The sequence below is a fragment of the Mauremys mutica genome, chromosome 10 (assembly GCF_020497125.1).
Source record: "Mauremys mutica isolate MM-2020 ecotype Southern chromosome 10, ASM2049712v1, whole genome shotgun sequence".
NCBI lineage: Eukaryota > Metazoa > Chordata > Testudines > Geoemydidae > Mauremys > Mauremys mutica.
In genome coordinates this window covers 20,883,196-20,899,739 of record NC_059081.1, presented here as the reverse complement: position 1 = coordinate 20,899,739, position 16,544 = coordinate 20,883,196, and the positions used below count along the sequence as shown (strand labels likewise).

General features: G+C 37.7%; 1 protein-coding gene across 1 annotated transcript in view; it reads left to right on the top strand.

Annotated features, from left to right (window-relative positions):
- The window catches only part of LRP1B (LDL receptor related protein 1B), a 1,288,869-nt gene that overhangs the window by 883,161 nt on the left and 389,164 nt on the right, over positions 1–16,544 (top strand). The window contains exon 34 of the mRNA XM_045032831.1: positions 8,979–9,128. Coding sequence (XP_044888766.1) covers positions 8,979–9,128 — 150 coding nt within the window. The remainder of the gene's footprint in view (positions 1–8,978; positions 9,129–16,544) is intronic.

Genomic DNA, 16,544 nt, shown 5'->3' with positions numbered 1-16,544 from the left:
AATGACTTGTTCCAAGAAGTAAAGAATTAGCATAAGGAACATAAGAATGGCCATATTGGGTTAGACCTAGGGTCCATCTAGCCCAGTATCCTGTCTTCCAATAGTGGCCAGTGCCAGATGCCCCAGAGGAAATGAACAGAACAGGTAATCATCAGGTGATCCATTCCTTGTCGCCCATTCCCAGCTGCTGGCAAACAGAGGCTAGGGACACCATCCCTTCCCCTCCTGGCTAGTAGCCATTGAGCAATTAAAATGAGAATTAATTTTAAAATTAATTTCCAAAACTGGGCTTTCTTACAAGAGTTCTGAAACTTTTGGTTAAGCCAGAGAAAAGCCTTTGTAACATCCTGAATGGAACTCTGAATTGCAGCAATGCTCAGAAATATTCTTTTGTTTTTTCTGATTCTTTCTGTTACTATTTGAACATATTTTATGTGACAGATTCACTGGAGTTATTTTTATTTGGTGAAAAGAAGACTCAGTAATAGACTGGCCTATGTTGCTGGCTTGTCTTCTAATCTGTGTGTGCAACATTCTGGAAATAGAAGTTTATCATGATCTTATCAAAACAGTAAACTTGCATTTTATGAGTTTGTGCTGCTTCAGAGTGAGTAATTGAAGCCTTCAGGCAGTTTTGGCTGAATAACTTTGTTTCTTTTAAGTGGAAAGCAGCATTCCAAGCAATCCATTGTTAAACTAAACATTCCCAATTATTATTTATTGCTCAGTTTCAGTCGTACTTAGTACTCAGGGCTGTTTACACTTGGATTTTAATTCACTAATTGGAGCTATTTTCATATTTAAATCAAAATTCACAGTAGGCAAATATATCTCCAAGTATATTAAAATCAAACTTGTATTTGTCAGCCTGTTATCCAGTATAGAACTCCCCTCTCCAATTTTGCCACCTGCTGTAATTATTAATTTATTCTAATTTTAATTTCAATCAGTTGTTTATGGATACAACCATTAAGGCCATCATTAGAATGTTGAGAGGACAGACTGTCTAGAGAATGATAAACTCATGTATGAATGGATTACCGTTGTGGGGGGAGGAGAGGGAAGGGAAGGTTATTTACAAAAAACTTCTTGAATGTATTGCCTAATGGGTGGTGGGTTCAAGTTGCATGGAAGTGCAGATTGGTGGAGGAATGACTAACATTCTTCCAAACAATATTTCACCAGGATGGAGGCATAATTAAATTGATCCATATGGTTGGTTTTCATACATAAAATTGCTTTTAAATTAGATAACAAATGTTCTCCATTATTTCCTGTTTACTAGCTCTCCAGAATCATCTTACCTAAGAAAGTTGCTGTAAAGATTGCTAAAGAGTATCCTTTTTAATAGGGATTATTCACACATGCAGAAATACAAAATATTCTCCTTTCCAAATGAAAGCATTTTCCTTTGAGAGAGTTTTGTGGTACACCACACATTCAATTTTATGGTACACCACACATTAAGTGTGTATGTGGGGGGGTGTCATTGTAAAAAGTCAAGTTTTGTATTTATTTGTGGGTACAGCCATACCGGAGGGGGGAATTCAACCCCAAAGAAGAGCAGGAAGCATTTACTTCCCTTCCTCCTTGGGTTATTCTGCTGAGGACAACAGTTTTAATTTGCAGCTGGAACAAAGGTTACCTGAGAAATGTGCTGAATCTGCACATCTCTCTAGCAATCATCTAGCACTCGCTCCTCTGTCAGACCTATGCACTTCGTGGGCTGTGTATGCACACTCCGGGATTTCCACTGCACTGTAGCCCTGTCCATGTGAGACAGAACTGTGCAGCAGATTCAGACCCTGACCTTTTCTCACATTCTAGCACTGAAGGTCTGCAGTCTACATTTAAACACTCAACTATACACTCTTTGGAGGTTAATGGTTATAGATAAAAAGACGGGTCAGCCACTCTGACATCAATTAGACTTATTTTTTAAGGGAAATATTGAAGAAAATTGATAAACATAGATCAGGAATGGCAGATGTAGAAAATATTACAAATAATACAGATACCTTCCAATTCTACTGAAGAAGAAAAATGGAGAAAGAGAGAGCAAAACTAAAAGCGGGTGGGATGGGGATATTGGCCACTATGAACACTCAGAAGCACCCAAGGAACCATTAGGTCCCCAGATTATGAATGTTGGTAGTAAAACTAAAGCAAATCCCTCTAGCAAAAAAGCTGAAATTAACTCATCTCCTGCAACTCTTGTTTCTCCAACGCATCACAATTACCTCTGTCTTTATATCAGTTGAATCACAACATCGGAGGGATCATCCAATATGTGATCTCTGGAAGATTGTGCAAATCGAACCACTGTTCTGTCTAGATCTAAAGAAATGGAGACACAACTGAGAGTCATTAGCATACTTATAACACTACACACCAAATTATCTTCTTATATTCCGCTAGTAGTTTCATATAGGCATTGAACAGGAGGGATAATAGAATAGGAATCATGTGGCACTTCACATACTAACACAATCATCTTAACCTTCTCTCTGAATCTTCTGAAAGAAAGAAAGAGATGGATACAATTCAACATAACTGTTTAGTGTTGACATAGTATGCAGCCCTTTCATCAACAGAAGGTGTAAGAGAATCAGCAGGGACCTGACATGTTCCTACAATACACTAAACTCCTTCCATGGGCACAGGAAGACACAATTTCTGAAGAGATAACATACAACACAGGACTAAAACCAGATGAGCCAAGGAAATATTGTCAGAGAGGTGTCACTGACACTTCTGGTGTCAGGAGGTGATCACAATGTCATATCACACTCTTACAGTGAAATGTTGCAGGTTCTGGCTGAACTGTGAGAGAAGCTGTGACTAAATGCTTTCTTAGGAAAGCAGGAGAGCGGGAGAAAGAAAGCTATGAGAGGATATTTGGTCTTGCGGTAAAGGCTCTAGATTGGGACTTGTGATCTGGGTTCTGTTCCTGCCCTTCAAAGTTCTTTCTGAGCACCCCACATGAAGTATATATTGGTTTTGGAGTAGCTCCATGGTAGAAAATGGCCTCTGACAGGGAGCTAAAGTCTTTAGCTATGCATTTTTGACAGGAGACTTTTATGGGGAAACTAATATTGACATGAGTAGGAGAACTGCCACTCCAAATCCCTTAAGCAGAACATTAGAGGGTTTACCAAAAGGATATTTCAATTTTCAGAGCCTTGTTTATAGACCCAAGTCTGTGTTCCTGAAGATTCTTCAGGAGCTGTCATCTGCAGAAACTCAGCAAATTTCTGGCTGACGGAGGCTTTGTCCAAGATCTAGGCTTGGTCTGGCATCATCTTTCTTCTATAAAAGCCATTTTTAGTATCTTCAGGGTATCTTCTTACTCTTTGGCTTTGGCAGTTTTAGCTATGGGGGGAGAGAATAGGTATGAGTTAGACACTCTGATACATGGTAATGAGTATAGTATAAATATCTAAGTTGGCTAGTTAGAGGGTCCTTGAATCTACAGTAGTAGTCTGCAAACCTTCTGTTTCATGGAAGAGATCAGTGTCACTTATAATTTCTATGCTGTTAAGTATCGGGGGTAGCCATGTTAGTCTGTATCCACAAAAACAACAAGGAGTCTGGTGGCACCTTAAAGACTAACAGATATATTTGAGCATAAGCTTTCATGGGTAAAAAAACACTTCTTCAGATGCATGGAGTGAAAATTACAGATACAGGCATTATATAGTGACACACGAAGAGAAGGGAGTTGCTACATCACACCACAGAAACACTAACCCAGGAACTAATCTCTGTAGCAAACCTCGTTACCTACTCTGTCCCCATATCTACTCTAGCGACTCCATCAGAGGATCCAACCACATCAGCCACACCATCAGGGGCTCATTCACTTGCATGTCTACTAATGTTATATGTGCCATCATGTGCCAGCAATGCCCCTTCTGACATGTACATTGGCCATACCGGACAGTCCCTACATAAAAGAATAAATGGACACAAATTGGACATCAGGAATTGTAACATACAAAAGCCAGTAGGAGAACACTTCAATCTTCCTGGACCTTCTATAACAGATTTAAAAGTAGCTATACTTCAACAAAAAAACTTCAGAAACAGACTTCAAAGAGAAACTGCTGAACTAAAATTAATTTGCAAATTTAACACCATTAATTTGGGTTTGAATAGGGACTGGGATTGGCTGGCTCATTACAAAAGCAGCTTTGCCTCTCCTGGAATTGACACCTCCTCATCTATTGTTGGGAGTGGACTACATCCACCCTGATCAAATTGGTCCTGTTAACACTGGTTGTCCACTTGTGAGGTAACTCCCTTCTCTTCATGTGTCATTATATAATGTCTGCATCTGTAATTTTCACTCCATGCATCTGAAGAAGTGTTGTTGTTTTTTTACCTATGAAAGTTTATGCCCAAATAAATCTGTTAGTCTTTAAGGTGCCACCAGACTCCTTGTAATTTCTATCCTGGCTTCCATATAATCATTATTTGCTGGTTTGCTAGCATAGTAGCCAAGTAGAAGATCTGTGAGGATACTTGACCCACTTTTAGTGTTCTCCTGTATCTCAGTAAACAAAATATGGGAACATATTTTTAGTTTATTGAAGTGGATATCTTTGTGCCTTATTATACTGCCAACAGGGGTATGTGCATGTTGCTATATTTTGGGTGTGAAATAAACTCATTGAATTGTACCGTAGTTTACCATCTTATTATGAGGTTTCAGTAATCCCACCCAAACTTTTTTCTTGTTTTTCCTCTGGGCTCTTGAACATTTATATTGCAACTATTTATACTGTATTCTGAAGCTGTCAGAATATACATTTTTATATAGAACTAAGATATAATCCAATCAAACTCCTGGCCTTCTTTCCTTTGTTTTAATTTTTGTGTGATTTGTTTTGTTTTACTAGGTTTCAATCACATATGTTCTATTTTCCCTAACCTATACTGTATTTGAAGGTATTGGAAAAAAGTGGTAGTTGGGATTTTGCTTTTCAAAAAAGAGTACATTAAAAATATACATTGCTTATTGCTGGTAATATTGCTAATACATTTTATCTTCATTCATGTGTAAGGGTTACCACATTGTTGCATTATCACATATCAGGTCTGAATTTTCTCAAAAACATGTATCAGGATGAAAGTCAGGATAATGTGTGTCTTTCTATACTGAGGATTTATTTGGAAAATGAACCCAAATGGGGAAGTTCTGTGGACTTTTAGACTGTTACATTGTTTAGATATTATTTCATTTACCTTCAGTTAGTAATGTGGAGATTTCAGATGCCACCCTGACCTGCGCGCACGCGCACACACACACACACCCCTCACAGGAAAGAATTCATTGCCAATTAACAGTCCAATTATAAATTTGTGAGACTTGAGAAATTAAGGCCACACCAGTGATAACATAAACAGATATTACTTGCATATTTTTCCCTCCAAATACATTTTCTACATGTATTACATGTCTTATATCATTTGGAAGGCATGATGTAGGGGTGCAACCATATACAACAACAGTTCTTGAGCTATAGTACATGGACAGCAGTCTGTTGGCATTTGGAGTATTTTGTCAGTGCAAGCCTTGATTGTAATTAAACTGAAGAAAATTATGAAGTCAGTTTTATATGCTAAGTCTTAAATTTCCCAGGTAAACAATTAGTAAATTTATTAATTCAGAAACTAGTGGTACTGTTAGAGATGGGTTCACGTATCGTGGGGTGGGGGAGACATGATCTGCATGGTTGGCTACTTTAGTAGCCTTATTGTCAATTTGGAGACCATGTACTCCAGGTATAGCTATAAATTTTGTAGCCGTGATTTGATGGCCAAAAGATAGAAGGTGCTTCTGCTGGTTGCATTCGAGAAGGTGGAACTTTCAGGAGCCACTCATGACACTCTGATCCAATGTTTCAGTTCAGCACTGAACTTCAGGGTGAATCTCTTAACTGAGAAAACTTGGAGCACATTGAACTCTGGCCACTCCCCTTTGTCACACTAAATGCTGGAAGCAGTGAGGAGAGAGGTATAAGAACTGGTTATGCTGACACTCGCTGTGGGTGCAACCAAAGTGGAGCAGGCCAGAGAATCCTGTCTAGTCCTCAAGCAAGGAACAGTCTCACCAGACGATTAGCATTAATTTCCACAACCACACTGAGAACATCAGATAATGTACATATCAATTAAATTAGTTTATCCTGGGAGACAAACATATTTCCATTTGATTATACTGAAAATCATATTTCCATTTGATTATACTGAAAACTAACTTTCTGAGAGTCAATAGAAACTGCTATTGCAGGACCATCTTATTTCTGCTACCTGTGAGGTGTTCTACCCCTCACCCCTGCCCTCATATTGTTGGTCTCTTTATCAAACCATACCCTCCAATTCCTGTTCTGTTCGCCAACATTTTAGCATATATTTTCACATCAAAATGCATCAAAGACCCAGGGAATGATTTTCACAGTTGCTCTGCTCTTTCTTTTAAGTCAACTATCCATCGTGGAGATGTGCTGCAATTACTATAAGATTGGAAACAGTCTTCTCCTTGACTATCATCTCATATTTTTCACTTTGCCATATTTTTTTCTCTATTTCCATGATATGATTAGGTCTGGCAAGCATTTTATTTACTTCATCTGTTCAATATAACATTTTGCAAGTGTTTTTGTACATCCTGTCTTGAGTGTCTAATTCTGGTTAACATTGAAGTAGAATTTTAATTAGTATTATAAACCTCGTAAGAAGTTTTGCTTTCTTGTTGGTTACAGTTCTAGTCTTTTAAGGGCCTCCAGAATTGTAAATATAATATCATATATCATAATATCATATGTACATGGGGAAAAATATCACATGATTAATCACATGATTAATCACACTGTTACAAATAATAGAATACCATTTATTTTAAAAAATTGGGATGTTTTCTACATTTTCAAATATATTGATTTAAATTACAACACAATACAAAAATACACTTTATATTTATATTTATTTTTGATTAAAAGTATTTGCAGTGTAAAAGAAATAAAAGAAAGTGTTTTTCAATTCACCTACTACAAGTACTGTAGTGCAATCTCTTTATCATGAAAGTTGAACTTACAAATGTACAATTATTTACAAAAAACTGCATTCAAAACTAAAACAACGTAAAATTTTAGACCCAATAAGTCCACTCAGTCCTACTTCTTGTGCAGCCAATCACTCAAACAAGCTTGTTTACATTTGCAGGAGATAATGCTGCCCGCTTCTTGTTTACAATATCACCTGAAAGTGAGCATAGATGTTCTCATGGCACTGTTGTAGCCATCGTCGCAAGATATTTACATGCCAGATGCGCTAAAGATTCATATGTACCTTCATGCTTCAATCACCATTCTAGGGGATATGTGTCCATGCTGATGACTGGTTCTGCTGTATAACAGTCCAAAGCATTGTGGACCGACGCATGTTCATTTTCATTATCTGAGTCATATGCCACCAGCAGAAGGTTGATTTTCTTTTTTGATGGTTTGGGTTCTGTAGTTTCTACATCGTAATGTTGCTCTTTTAAGATTTCTGAAAGCATGCTCCACACCTCGTCCCTCTCAGATTTTGGAAGTCACTTCAAATTCTTAAACCTTGTGTCAAGTGCTGTATCTATCTTTAGAAATCTCACATTGGTACCTTCTTTGCATTTTCTGAAATCTGCAGTTAAAGTGTTCTTTAAGTGAACAATATGTGCTGGGTCATCATCCAAAACTGCTATAACATGAAATATATGACAGAATGTGGGTAAAACAGAGCAGGGACATAGAATTCTCCCCCAAGGAGTTCAGTCACAAATTTAATTAACACATTATTTTTTTAACAAGCATCATCAGCATGGAAGCATGTTCTCTGGAGTGGTGGCTGAACATGAAGGGGCATATGAATATTTAGCATATCTGGCACGTAAATACCTTGCAATGTCAGCAACAAAAGTGCCATGCTACATGCCTGTTCTCACTTTCTGGTGACATTGTAAATAAGAAGAGGGCAGCATTATCTCTGGTAAATGCAAACAAACTTGTTTGTCTTAGCGATTGGTTGAACAAGAAGTAGTTCTGAAGTTTTACATCGTTTTTTATGGAATGCAGTTATGTAACTAAAAAGAAAATCTACATTCTAAGTTGCACTTTTAGGACCAAGAAATTGCACTACAATCCTTGAATGAGATGAAGTGAAAAATACTATTTCTTTTTTTTATTGTTTTTACAGTGCAAATATTTGTAATAAAAAATAATATGCACTTTGATTTCAATTAAAACACAGAATTCAATATATATGAACATGAAGAAAACATCCAAAATATTTAATATATTTCAATTGGTATTCTCTTGTTTAACAGGGTGATTAAAACTGTGATTAATTGTAATTATTTTTTTTAGTTAATCGCATGAGTTAACTGCGATTAATCAACAGCCCTAAAAAAATGTAATTTCTCTTCCAGTTTTGAATACACAAATGATTACAATGTTTTCCCTATTTTGTATTTTTGGGCATTTCCAAGCAATCCATTGTTAAACTAAACATTCCCAATTACTATTTATTGCTCAGTTTCAGTTGTACTAAGTGCTCAGAGCTGTTTATTGGGGCATTTATTGGTAGTTAATGACCTCTCCTAGGACCTGAGCTCATCCAGCTAGTCGGTCACTGCCACAAAATGTCCTTCTGTCAGTCAGTCATAAATTAATTTATGTTTGTGAGGGGGAAATTTGAATAGAATTAAATCTATTTTAAAAAGCAAGCTATTTTTCACTGTAAATTGTCTATTTTATTGTGCTTTCATCTTTATTATTGTAACGTACATTAAAACAAAAGAACATTTTACATTTAGATCTCTTTGTTACTGGCTCAAAATCTTTGAATTTGCTTTTCTTTGATAAAAATAGCCTAACCCTGAATGAAGATTACATGTTAAGACGCCACAATTATGTTTTAATTGTATACATTAATTACAGGTCTATCGATAGATTATCTGGAGAACAAGCTTTATTGGATCAGTTCAGGAAATGGAACCATAAATAGATGCAACCTGGATGGTAGTAATTTAGAAATAATAGAGTCAATGAAAGAAGAATTAACAAAAGCCACTGCTTTAACCATCATGGGTAAGTGCTGGGGTACTATATTTCTTATTCTTTATATATTGATTGGCTACAAATTAATAATGATGTGCAAAATGCTTGGAAAAGTTACTGCTGTACTAGCACATACATATAAATTTTAGCTAAGTGGTTTCAGAGGTTATTGAAGTCTGAATTTAAGGTCTCTTACTGTAAAGATATATATTTCTAAATGATTCAACATTCTGTATACATTTTAAAGCTTTGTATTTTTTTATTTTATTCAAATAGTATTATTTCACATCTACATTCCAAATTTATACTGCTATCCTTCGTTTTTCCCCCCAAAAACCCAACACCTAATGCGAAGATAAAAATAAAAAAAAGATTTTAAACTACCACTTAATTATTTTTTTTACTTAAGCCTAAAGTGTTGTGTTTACCTTAATAAATATGTCTGCAGGGAGTCGCATGCCTAGGTAGACACTAATAGAATCCTTTTGAGTGGTGTCAAAAAGTACTCTGGAGAAGAGGGGGGGGCTGAGGTTCTAAATAGCCTTGCCCCTAATAACAATTCTTTCCTCTCTCCCTAACAGATAAAGCTGCTTAGGAGCTTGTCTCCATATCTTTCTCTTCTGCACAGTGCTTCCCAACAAGCTTATAAATAATTAAACTACTTATCTTAGTGTTAAAATTGGTTATTCTTAAAAAAATCCAGCAAAACAAACAAATATGTATTACATACATTTTTTTTCCTGTCTGTTGGCTCTTACTGCATAGTAGACTCTGAATAGGGGAAATAAGGATTTAAGAGTTGTTTCTCTTGCTCTAACACATTTTCCTCCTCTAGTAGATATAAGCATTTTCTCTTTTGCCTGGGGAGGGGAGTACTGCAAAAAAATGTAAAGTCTAAAAGAAAATGTCTAGGAAGGTTAGAAATGTGGTCAGAAATAGTTATGTATGATTCAGTTCAAACTAAAACATGGAATACCTGTGAGAGAGATCTATTCAAAATATGGATATTTTTAAATGGGAGAGAAGTTCTTAAAGCAATACTGTGACAATTGCATAGGAGCTTGGATTGACAGTGGACAGCAAATTAGAAATGAGTTCTCAATGCGAAATGGTGACAATAAAACCGGTGAGCCTTATTGTCACTGATCTGAGTATAGCAGTGAGGAGTGTGCAAGGAGACTTCAATCCTCCCTGCAATTCCTGTGTGAAGGCTAGAGGCAGGCATTATCCCTTTGCTCTAGGGAAGACAGAGACTTCTCCTGTCCTCCCCCAGGGGCAAACTGAGTCCCTTTATGTTCATGGCCCCATCACCCTTCTCCATGAGCCCCCCCAAAGTTGAACTTAAGGTCCAGTTATGTAAGTCTTATATAATCTTAGGAATTTAAAACGTAAATATATTTAACAGAAGCAGGACATCTAACTAGAAAAGCTGAAAACTGAAAAAATCAAGGGAGCTTGGAGGTGACACTAGAATAGATGACTAAGGCTGGACTCTCCTGATGACTAGAATGATTTTCCTGCCCTGAGGGAAAAACCAAGACTTCTGGTTTTTTGTGGGGGGGGGGTTGTTTTTTTTTCTTTTCTGTTCTGCTTCAGAACAAAAAAGATATTTTGAATTTTTTCACGTGAAAAAACAGAGAGAGAGAACACAACACACCCCAGCATAGCAAATAGCCCACTGGAAGGTTTTTGAAAGATTTATAAAATTCTCCCTGTGTGCACCCCTCTGTCTCCAGTTGAGTTCATATAAATCAGTATTATTGGTTTTAGCTATGTGAAAATAGGTGTGTTTTAATACACTTGATTTATGTTGGTATGTATAGAGATATCTGCCCAACCCCTCAGAGTCCTCCAAATACCTATCTATGTAAAAATTGTTCTAATTTTGTTTAATTGATTTAAATAGTTGATCATATGTTCAGTGTGGATTTTTTTTGTTTATGTTTATACATACATATAAAATAGGTGGTTTCATAGTTGGCATTTAATTACCAACATTGAATAATAAATGATGTATCAGCTGAATTTCAGAGTTTTTGTCACAGCATAAATACATCACAATATTAATATGTTTCCACTGGCAATTTGCTAAAATAGGTTCAACATCTGAATAATATTTACATATTAAAATGTGTGTGCTGTGGAAATCAACCGAGGAAAAAAAGATCTTTGTGTATTTTAACTCGTCTTAAAAAGATGTTTAATGTATAATTTCACTGACTTGGTTATAACTGAGATCTTTTGTATAAATCAATGCTAATGGAATACAGATATTGTCTTTCCTTTAGAGAACTATAGGAGGTATTTTATGATGAGAATAAGAATATTTGTTCATATTTTCACTGTGATGTCCTCCTAGATTTTATATTTGCCTGAAGTCTGCAGTTGAGACTTTCAGTAATTGTTACCAGTATTGAGATCAGGAGAGTCAATGCTTTCAGATTAAAGGGATTGTTTTTACTATCAGAATAGAAACGTTTCATGTTCTTATTTTAAGAATTTATATATATATATATATATATATATATATAAAATTTATTAAAATAAATATGTAGCAGCAAGTATCACATGGTAACATGAACTAACTGCACTCTATTAATTCTTATATATTCATCTTTCCAAAATAAAATATTTTTTACCTTAATACTTCTTCATTTTCTCAGTTAGTTAACTCTTTTTTTCTGGGTGTCCAGATTTTTTTAAAAATCCAAATTATGGTATTTAGCCCAGAATTTTAAAGATATTGAGGCACTACTGCGTTCAGTGTTGCAACATCTGATTTAGGAGACTATGGCCTTGTCAACACTAATGCTGTAAGTTGATCTAAATTATGCTAGTTAAGTTACGTAAATGACATAACTTAAGATAACGTAACTTACATAGACTTAAAGTGGTGTCTACACCACACTATGTCGACAGGAGATGCTCTCCCATCAACATAGCTTCCTCCTCTCATTGAGGTGGAGTACTGAAGTTGACGGGAGAGCACTCTCCCATTGACCAAACCCGCTAAAGCGATGTTGCTGCATTGATTTCTGTAGTGCTGATTTAGCCTCGTAATGAAGACAAGCCATTTGTTTCATTTTCAAAAGGGATTTAGATACTTAGGAGCCTTGGAATACTCTTATCCATGGAATACTCTTAAGAGAGAGACTCACAAATGAACTCTGGCAACTTAACTGCCACTTTAGGCACAGAATCAGGACCCATTGGGATTCTCAAAGCCCCTGATCAACTGCTCCCTGAACTCTATAGGCACTTAAAATTGCTCAATGTCTAAATTTTTGCAGTAAAAGTTCTTTGGGCCTAGTAAGCCACTGTAGCCTAATGGTTAGATAACTCTCCCAGGATTCAGAAGACCCGGAATCCAAGCCCTCTGCTCCACTTATTTTTTAAAATTATTTTTCCACAGCTTCAGCAGGACAGATTGAAGAAGCTCCACATCACCCTTTTCTTGGCATCTCCAACTGGCTATTTTATGTGAGGAGCCAGCTAATGGATAGATTTTATTAATCCTATTCTTGAGGCACTCTTCTCTCCCCTTCATTGTATACGCACCTAACTCAATGATTTTCTAGGTGCCTAAAAGCTATGTGTGCTGATGCTCCAAGTCTCCACGTCTAAGTTTCTTTGTAAATCTAGCTCTAAGTGTCTTAATTACTTTTGAAAATGAGATTTAGTCTCATAAATCAGTTAGATGTCGCAACACTGAGCGCAGCAATGCCTAAATATCTTAAAAAATCTGGGCCTTTTTTTCTATATGAGACAAAGCTGTGATATCCTGCAATATGACTTCTATATTAACTTTGTAAAGGAAAATGAATTAGCCGGTTGAGTTTTGTAGCTAGTGGCATATGTAGAGTACAATTAACTTGAAATGAACAAATACACAGAGGCTTCAGTATACAATTCAGTGTACATTTTGTGTTTACTATTCAATTTTGCAAGAGCGTGCATGCTGGCTACTTTCTTAGGATGATGATTGTGTTTTTTAATCAGTTTCTTAGATACAGTATATCCAGGATTTAATGGAATTTTAATAATCTAACATACTGTATTTCCAAATCTGAATCATATCAAAAAAAAGAAGAGGAAAGAAATTAAGAAATGACAAACAATTATAATGATATGATATGCAAATCATATTCAGAATCAAATAAAGTGTTCTACACCAGGAAATAAAAGGAAACAATGGAATTGTGTGACAGCTGTTTTAGCACTTACTCAGGATAAACTAGAGAATGTATCATGTAAGTCACAGAAATGATGATTTTAGTACATAGTTTTCAATCTGCTTCATGAATATCCTTCACTATTTCTTCCTGTCTGCAAGAAACCTCTAGTGTGAACATAACAAAATATATCTAAACATTAACATGAGATGGAGACGGAATCTTCCCTTTGTATATGCTAAGCCAGAATTTGTCAAAGACTGAAATGAGAACAGGTATGAATGATACATGTGATTGTGATCCTTAAATTGGTGATGTTTCATTCATATTCACTGACACAAAACACTTTGTTAACACAGCGTTAAAGTCACCCTTTCGCAATGTCAGTTCAGCAAAACACAAACCTCTGAAAACCAGGATATAGAGTCAAGATACGTGGCCATGCAACTTTAACTCTGCCCCTGGGAGGTAGCAACAGCCACTGGGAATTATCTGCATGCACAGCAGCTAAGCCTACATTCATTTTGTTCATTGTAGCTGTATTGAAAGGTGGAGGGATTTGTTAGAGCTGCTTCAAAGAGCTGTGATTGTGATATGGGGCAAACCCGGGGTATGATGTTTGTGCCACAGAGGAGAGGTATGTGAGCCCTTTTTCCTGACCCCTCTGTGTTTTATCAAAAGAAACTGGTACATGTGCACTTTGAGAGATCACATATGCCTCATTTCAGTGCTGCATGGGGTAGGTTATGTCAATATCAGGGCACAGGGGTCTTATTGCCATGGGGATTGTCAGCAGTTAGGTGGAAGAAAACTATAGGTTTAATGAAGGATAATGAAAGTATATTGTTAGACAGCATCATGTGCATAAGGATGAAGGGACTGTTGGAGGAGTTGAAGATGTAAAAATTAACAGATGTGTTCTTTCTGTGGAGTAAGTGTAAGTGTTTGAGTGTAAGGCAGGTGTAGGTATCTTCTGGTCAGTACAGTGCACAGTCAGAGTGGGGTGTATATGTTATGGGTGTGTTGGAGCATCATTCAAAGGGGGCAGATATAAAGCTGTGTGGACATGTACTGCAACTTTTTATTTCTTGATTTTCAGATGTTTGAGTTTTGCTGAATTTGACCTTCTGGAAGGACACAAAATACCATTTAGCAACCTAAATTCTGAGTTAATAAAGATTTTGTCAGTGAATTTCCCCCTCAAAAGAGAAATGCTCTGGGAAGGAGTCAGTGGTAATGTAGGTGCTTATAGTTATCATGTAGGTTTGCTGCTGAGACACTACTGTGGACAGGTAATGATAATAATAAATGGTTTCTAAAGTTCTTAGTGTCATGCCCCTCCCCCTACCCTCAGGTCCACATTGTTATAGTGGAATGGGGATAATTATTGTGTTTTGACATGTTTGGAGTATGCAGTTCCTGACAGGGCCATGGAGGAATCTCAGGTGTGGTTGATAGCCCTGAACCATGATAGTTCTATTAAATGGTGATTATAGTAACTTTAAGCACATGAGACAAGACAGGTGTGTCTTTTCTCCTTTCATCCATTCTTTCCCCTCTAACATTTCCAGCTCATCCTCCCTTTCCCATCGCACTAAGCTATTAGCACATCAGAAACCAGGAAAAAGTGGTAGAATCTGTGAACTTTTTTAAAAAAGCTGTTTTGTTTTGTTTTCATGATAGTGTATTTTAGGAACCTCTTCCTGAAATTACCCCAAAGGTGGATCATTAACCCTATCCCACACATCCATGAGGCACAGCAAATGTCAACACAATCTGAGTGAGCAGGGCAGATTTTAGAACACTTAGGAAAACTTGCTTTGAAACAGAAAACTTTCAATCTCAATTTTATAGAGACAAGGTAGGTGAGGCAATATTTTGTATTGGGCCAACTTCTGTTGGTGAAAGAGTAAAGTTTTTGAGCTACACAGAGCTCTTCTTCATGTCTGGGAAAGGCATTCAGAGTGTCACAACTAAGTACAAGGTGGAACAGATTTTTTAGCATAAGTAGTAATGTATTGTAAGAGACCATTCAAAGTGAAGTCACCCATTAAAACCCTGGAAATTCCCAGCCCTGAAGAAGAGCTCTATGTAGCTCAAAATCTTGTCTCTTTCACCAACAGAAGTTGATCCAATAAAAGATATTATTTCACCCACCTTGTCCTTCTAATAGCACAGGACCAAGAAGCTACAACAACAAGCAAACAATCTCAACTATAGCGGAGCTTGTGCTCTGCTATAATATTGTATGAAATTAATCATCAGCAACTGCTTTGCAGATCCCCAGCACAGAATAATCCTAAAAATAGAGGATGCTCTGAGAGTTGTAAAGTGGCCCACTCATCTCAATGTGATGTTCTCTGCTGAATGAGAACACCCCAAGGAGATGAATACAGCCTGAAACAATAGTTCTGAGATGTCTTAAAAGCTTCATTCATCGCAGTGGGTATTCTCCACAGTAACAATCCTTGAGAGCCTGTGCCATGCATCAAGCATGCCCATTCCCAGCTTCTTGCCCCAGTCTCATAGTGTGTTCTTGGTACATGCTCCCAGAATGCCTTTTTCAGCTTCCCACCCAGAGAGGAGCTGGTAAAGGCACTAGACTAGGACTTGTGATCTGGATTCTGTTCCTTCCCCCTCCAAGTTCTTTCTGTGCACCCCAGATGAATTGTATATTGGTTTTGGAGTAGCAGCTCCCTAATAGAAAACAGTCTCTGACAGGCAGTGCTATTCATTTGAGACAGGAGGTGGAGCAGCGGCACAGGAGGCAGCAAACAGGGCTGCTAACAGGGGAGTTTGAGTGGGAGTTCCCATTGGAGGAGCAGTGTTTGTCTCTCTCTGTAGAGGCCCGGAGGGGCAGTCAGCTGAAGGGGCAGCCGAGCCTGGATTGGCTGAGCCCTGATTAGGGGGTGGAGCCAGGCTAGGAGGGGCCTATAAAAGCGGCCGCCCAGCCAGGCAGCGGCACAGCTGCGAGCAGCGGCACAGGAGGCAGCAAACAGGGCTGCTAACAGGGGAGTTTGAGTGGGAGTTCCCATTGGAGGAGCAGAGGCCCGGAGGGGCAGTCTGCTGAAGGGGCAGCCGAGCCTGGATTGGCTGAGCCCTGATTAGGGGGTGGAGCCAGGCTAGGAGGGGCCTATAAAAGCGGCCGCCCAGCCAGGCAGCGGCACAGCTGCGAGCAGCGGCACAGGAGGCAGCAAAAAGGGCTGCTAACAGGGGAGTTTGAGTGGGAGTTCCCAATGGAGGAGCAGGTACAAGCACCAAGCGAGGCCGGGAC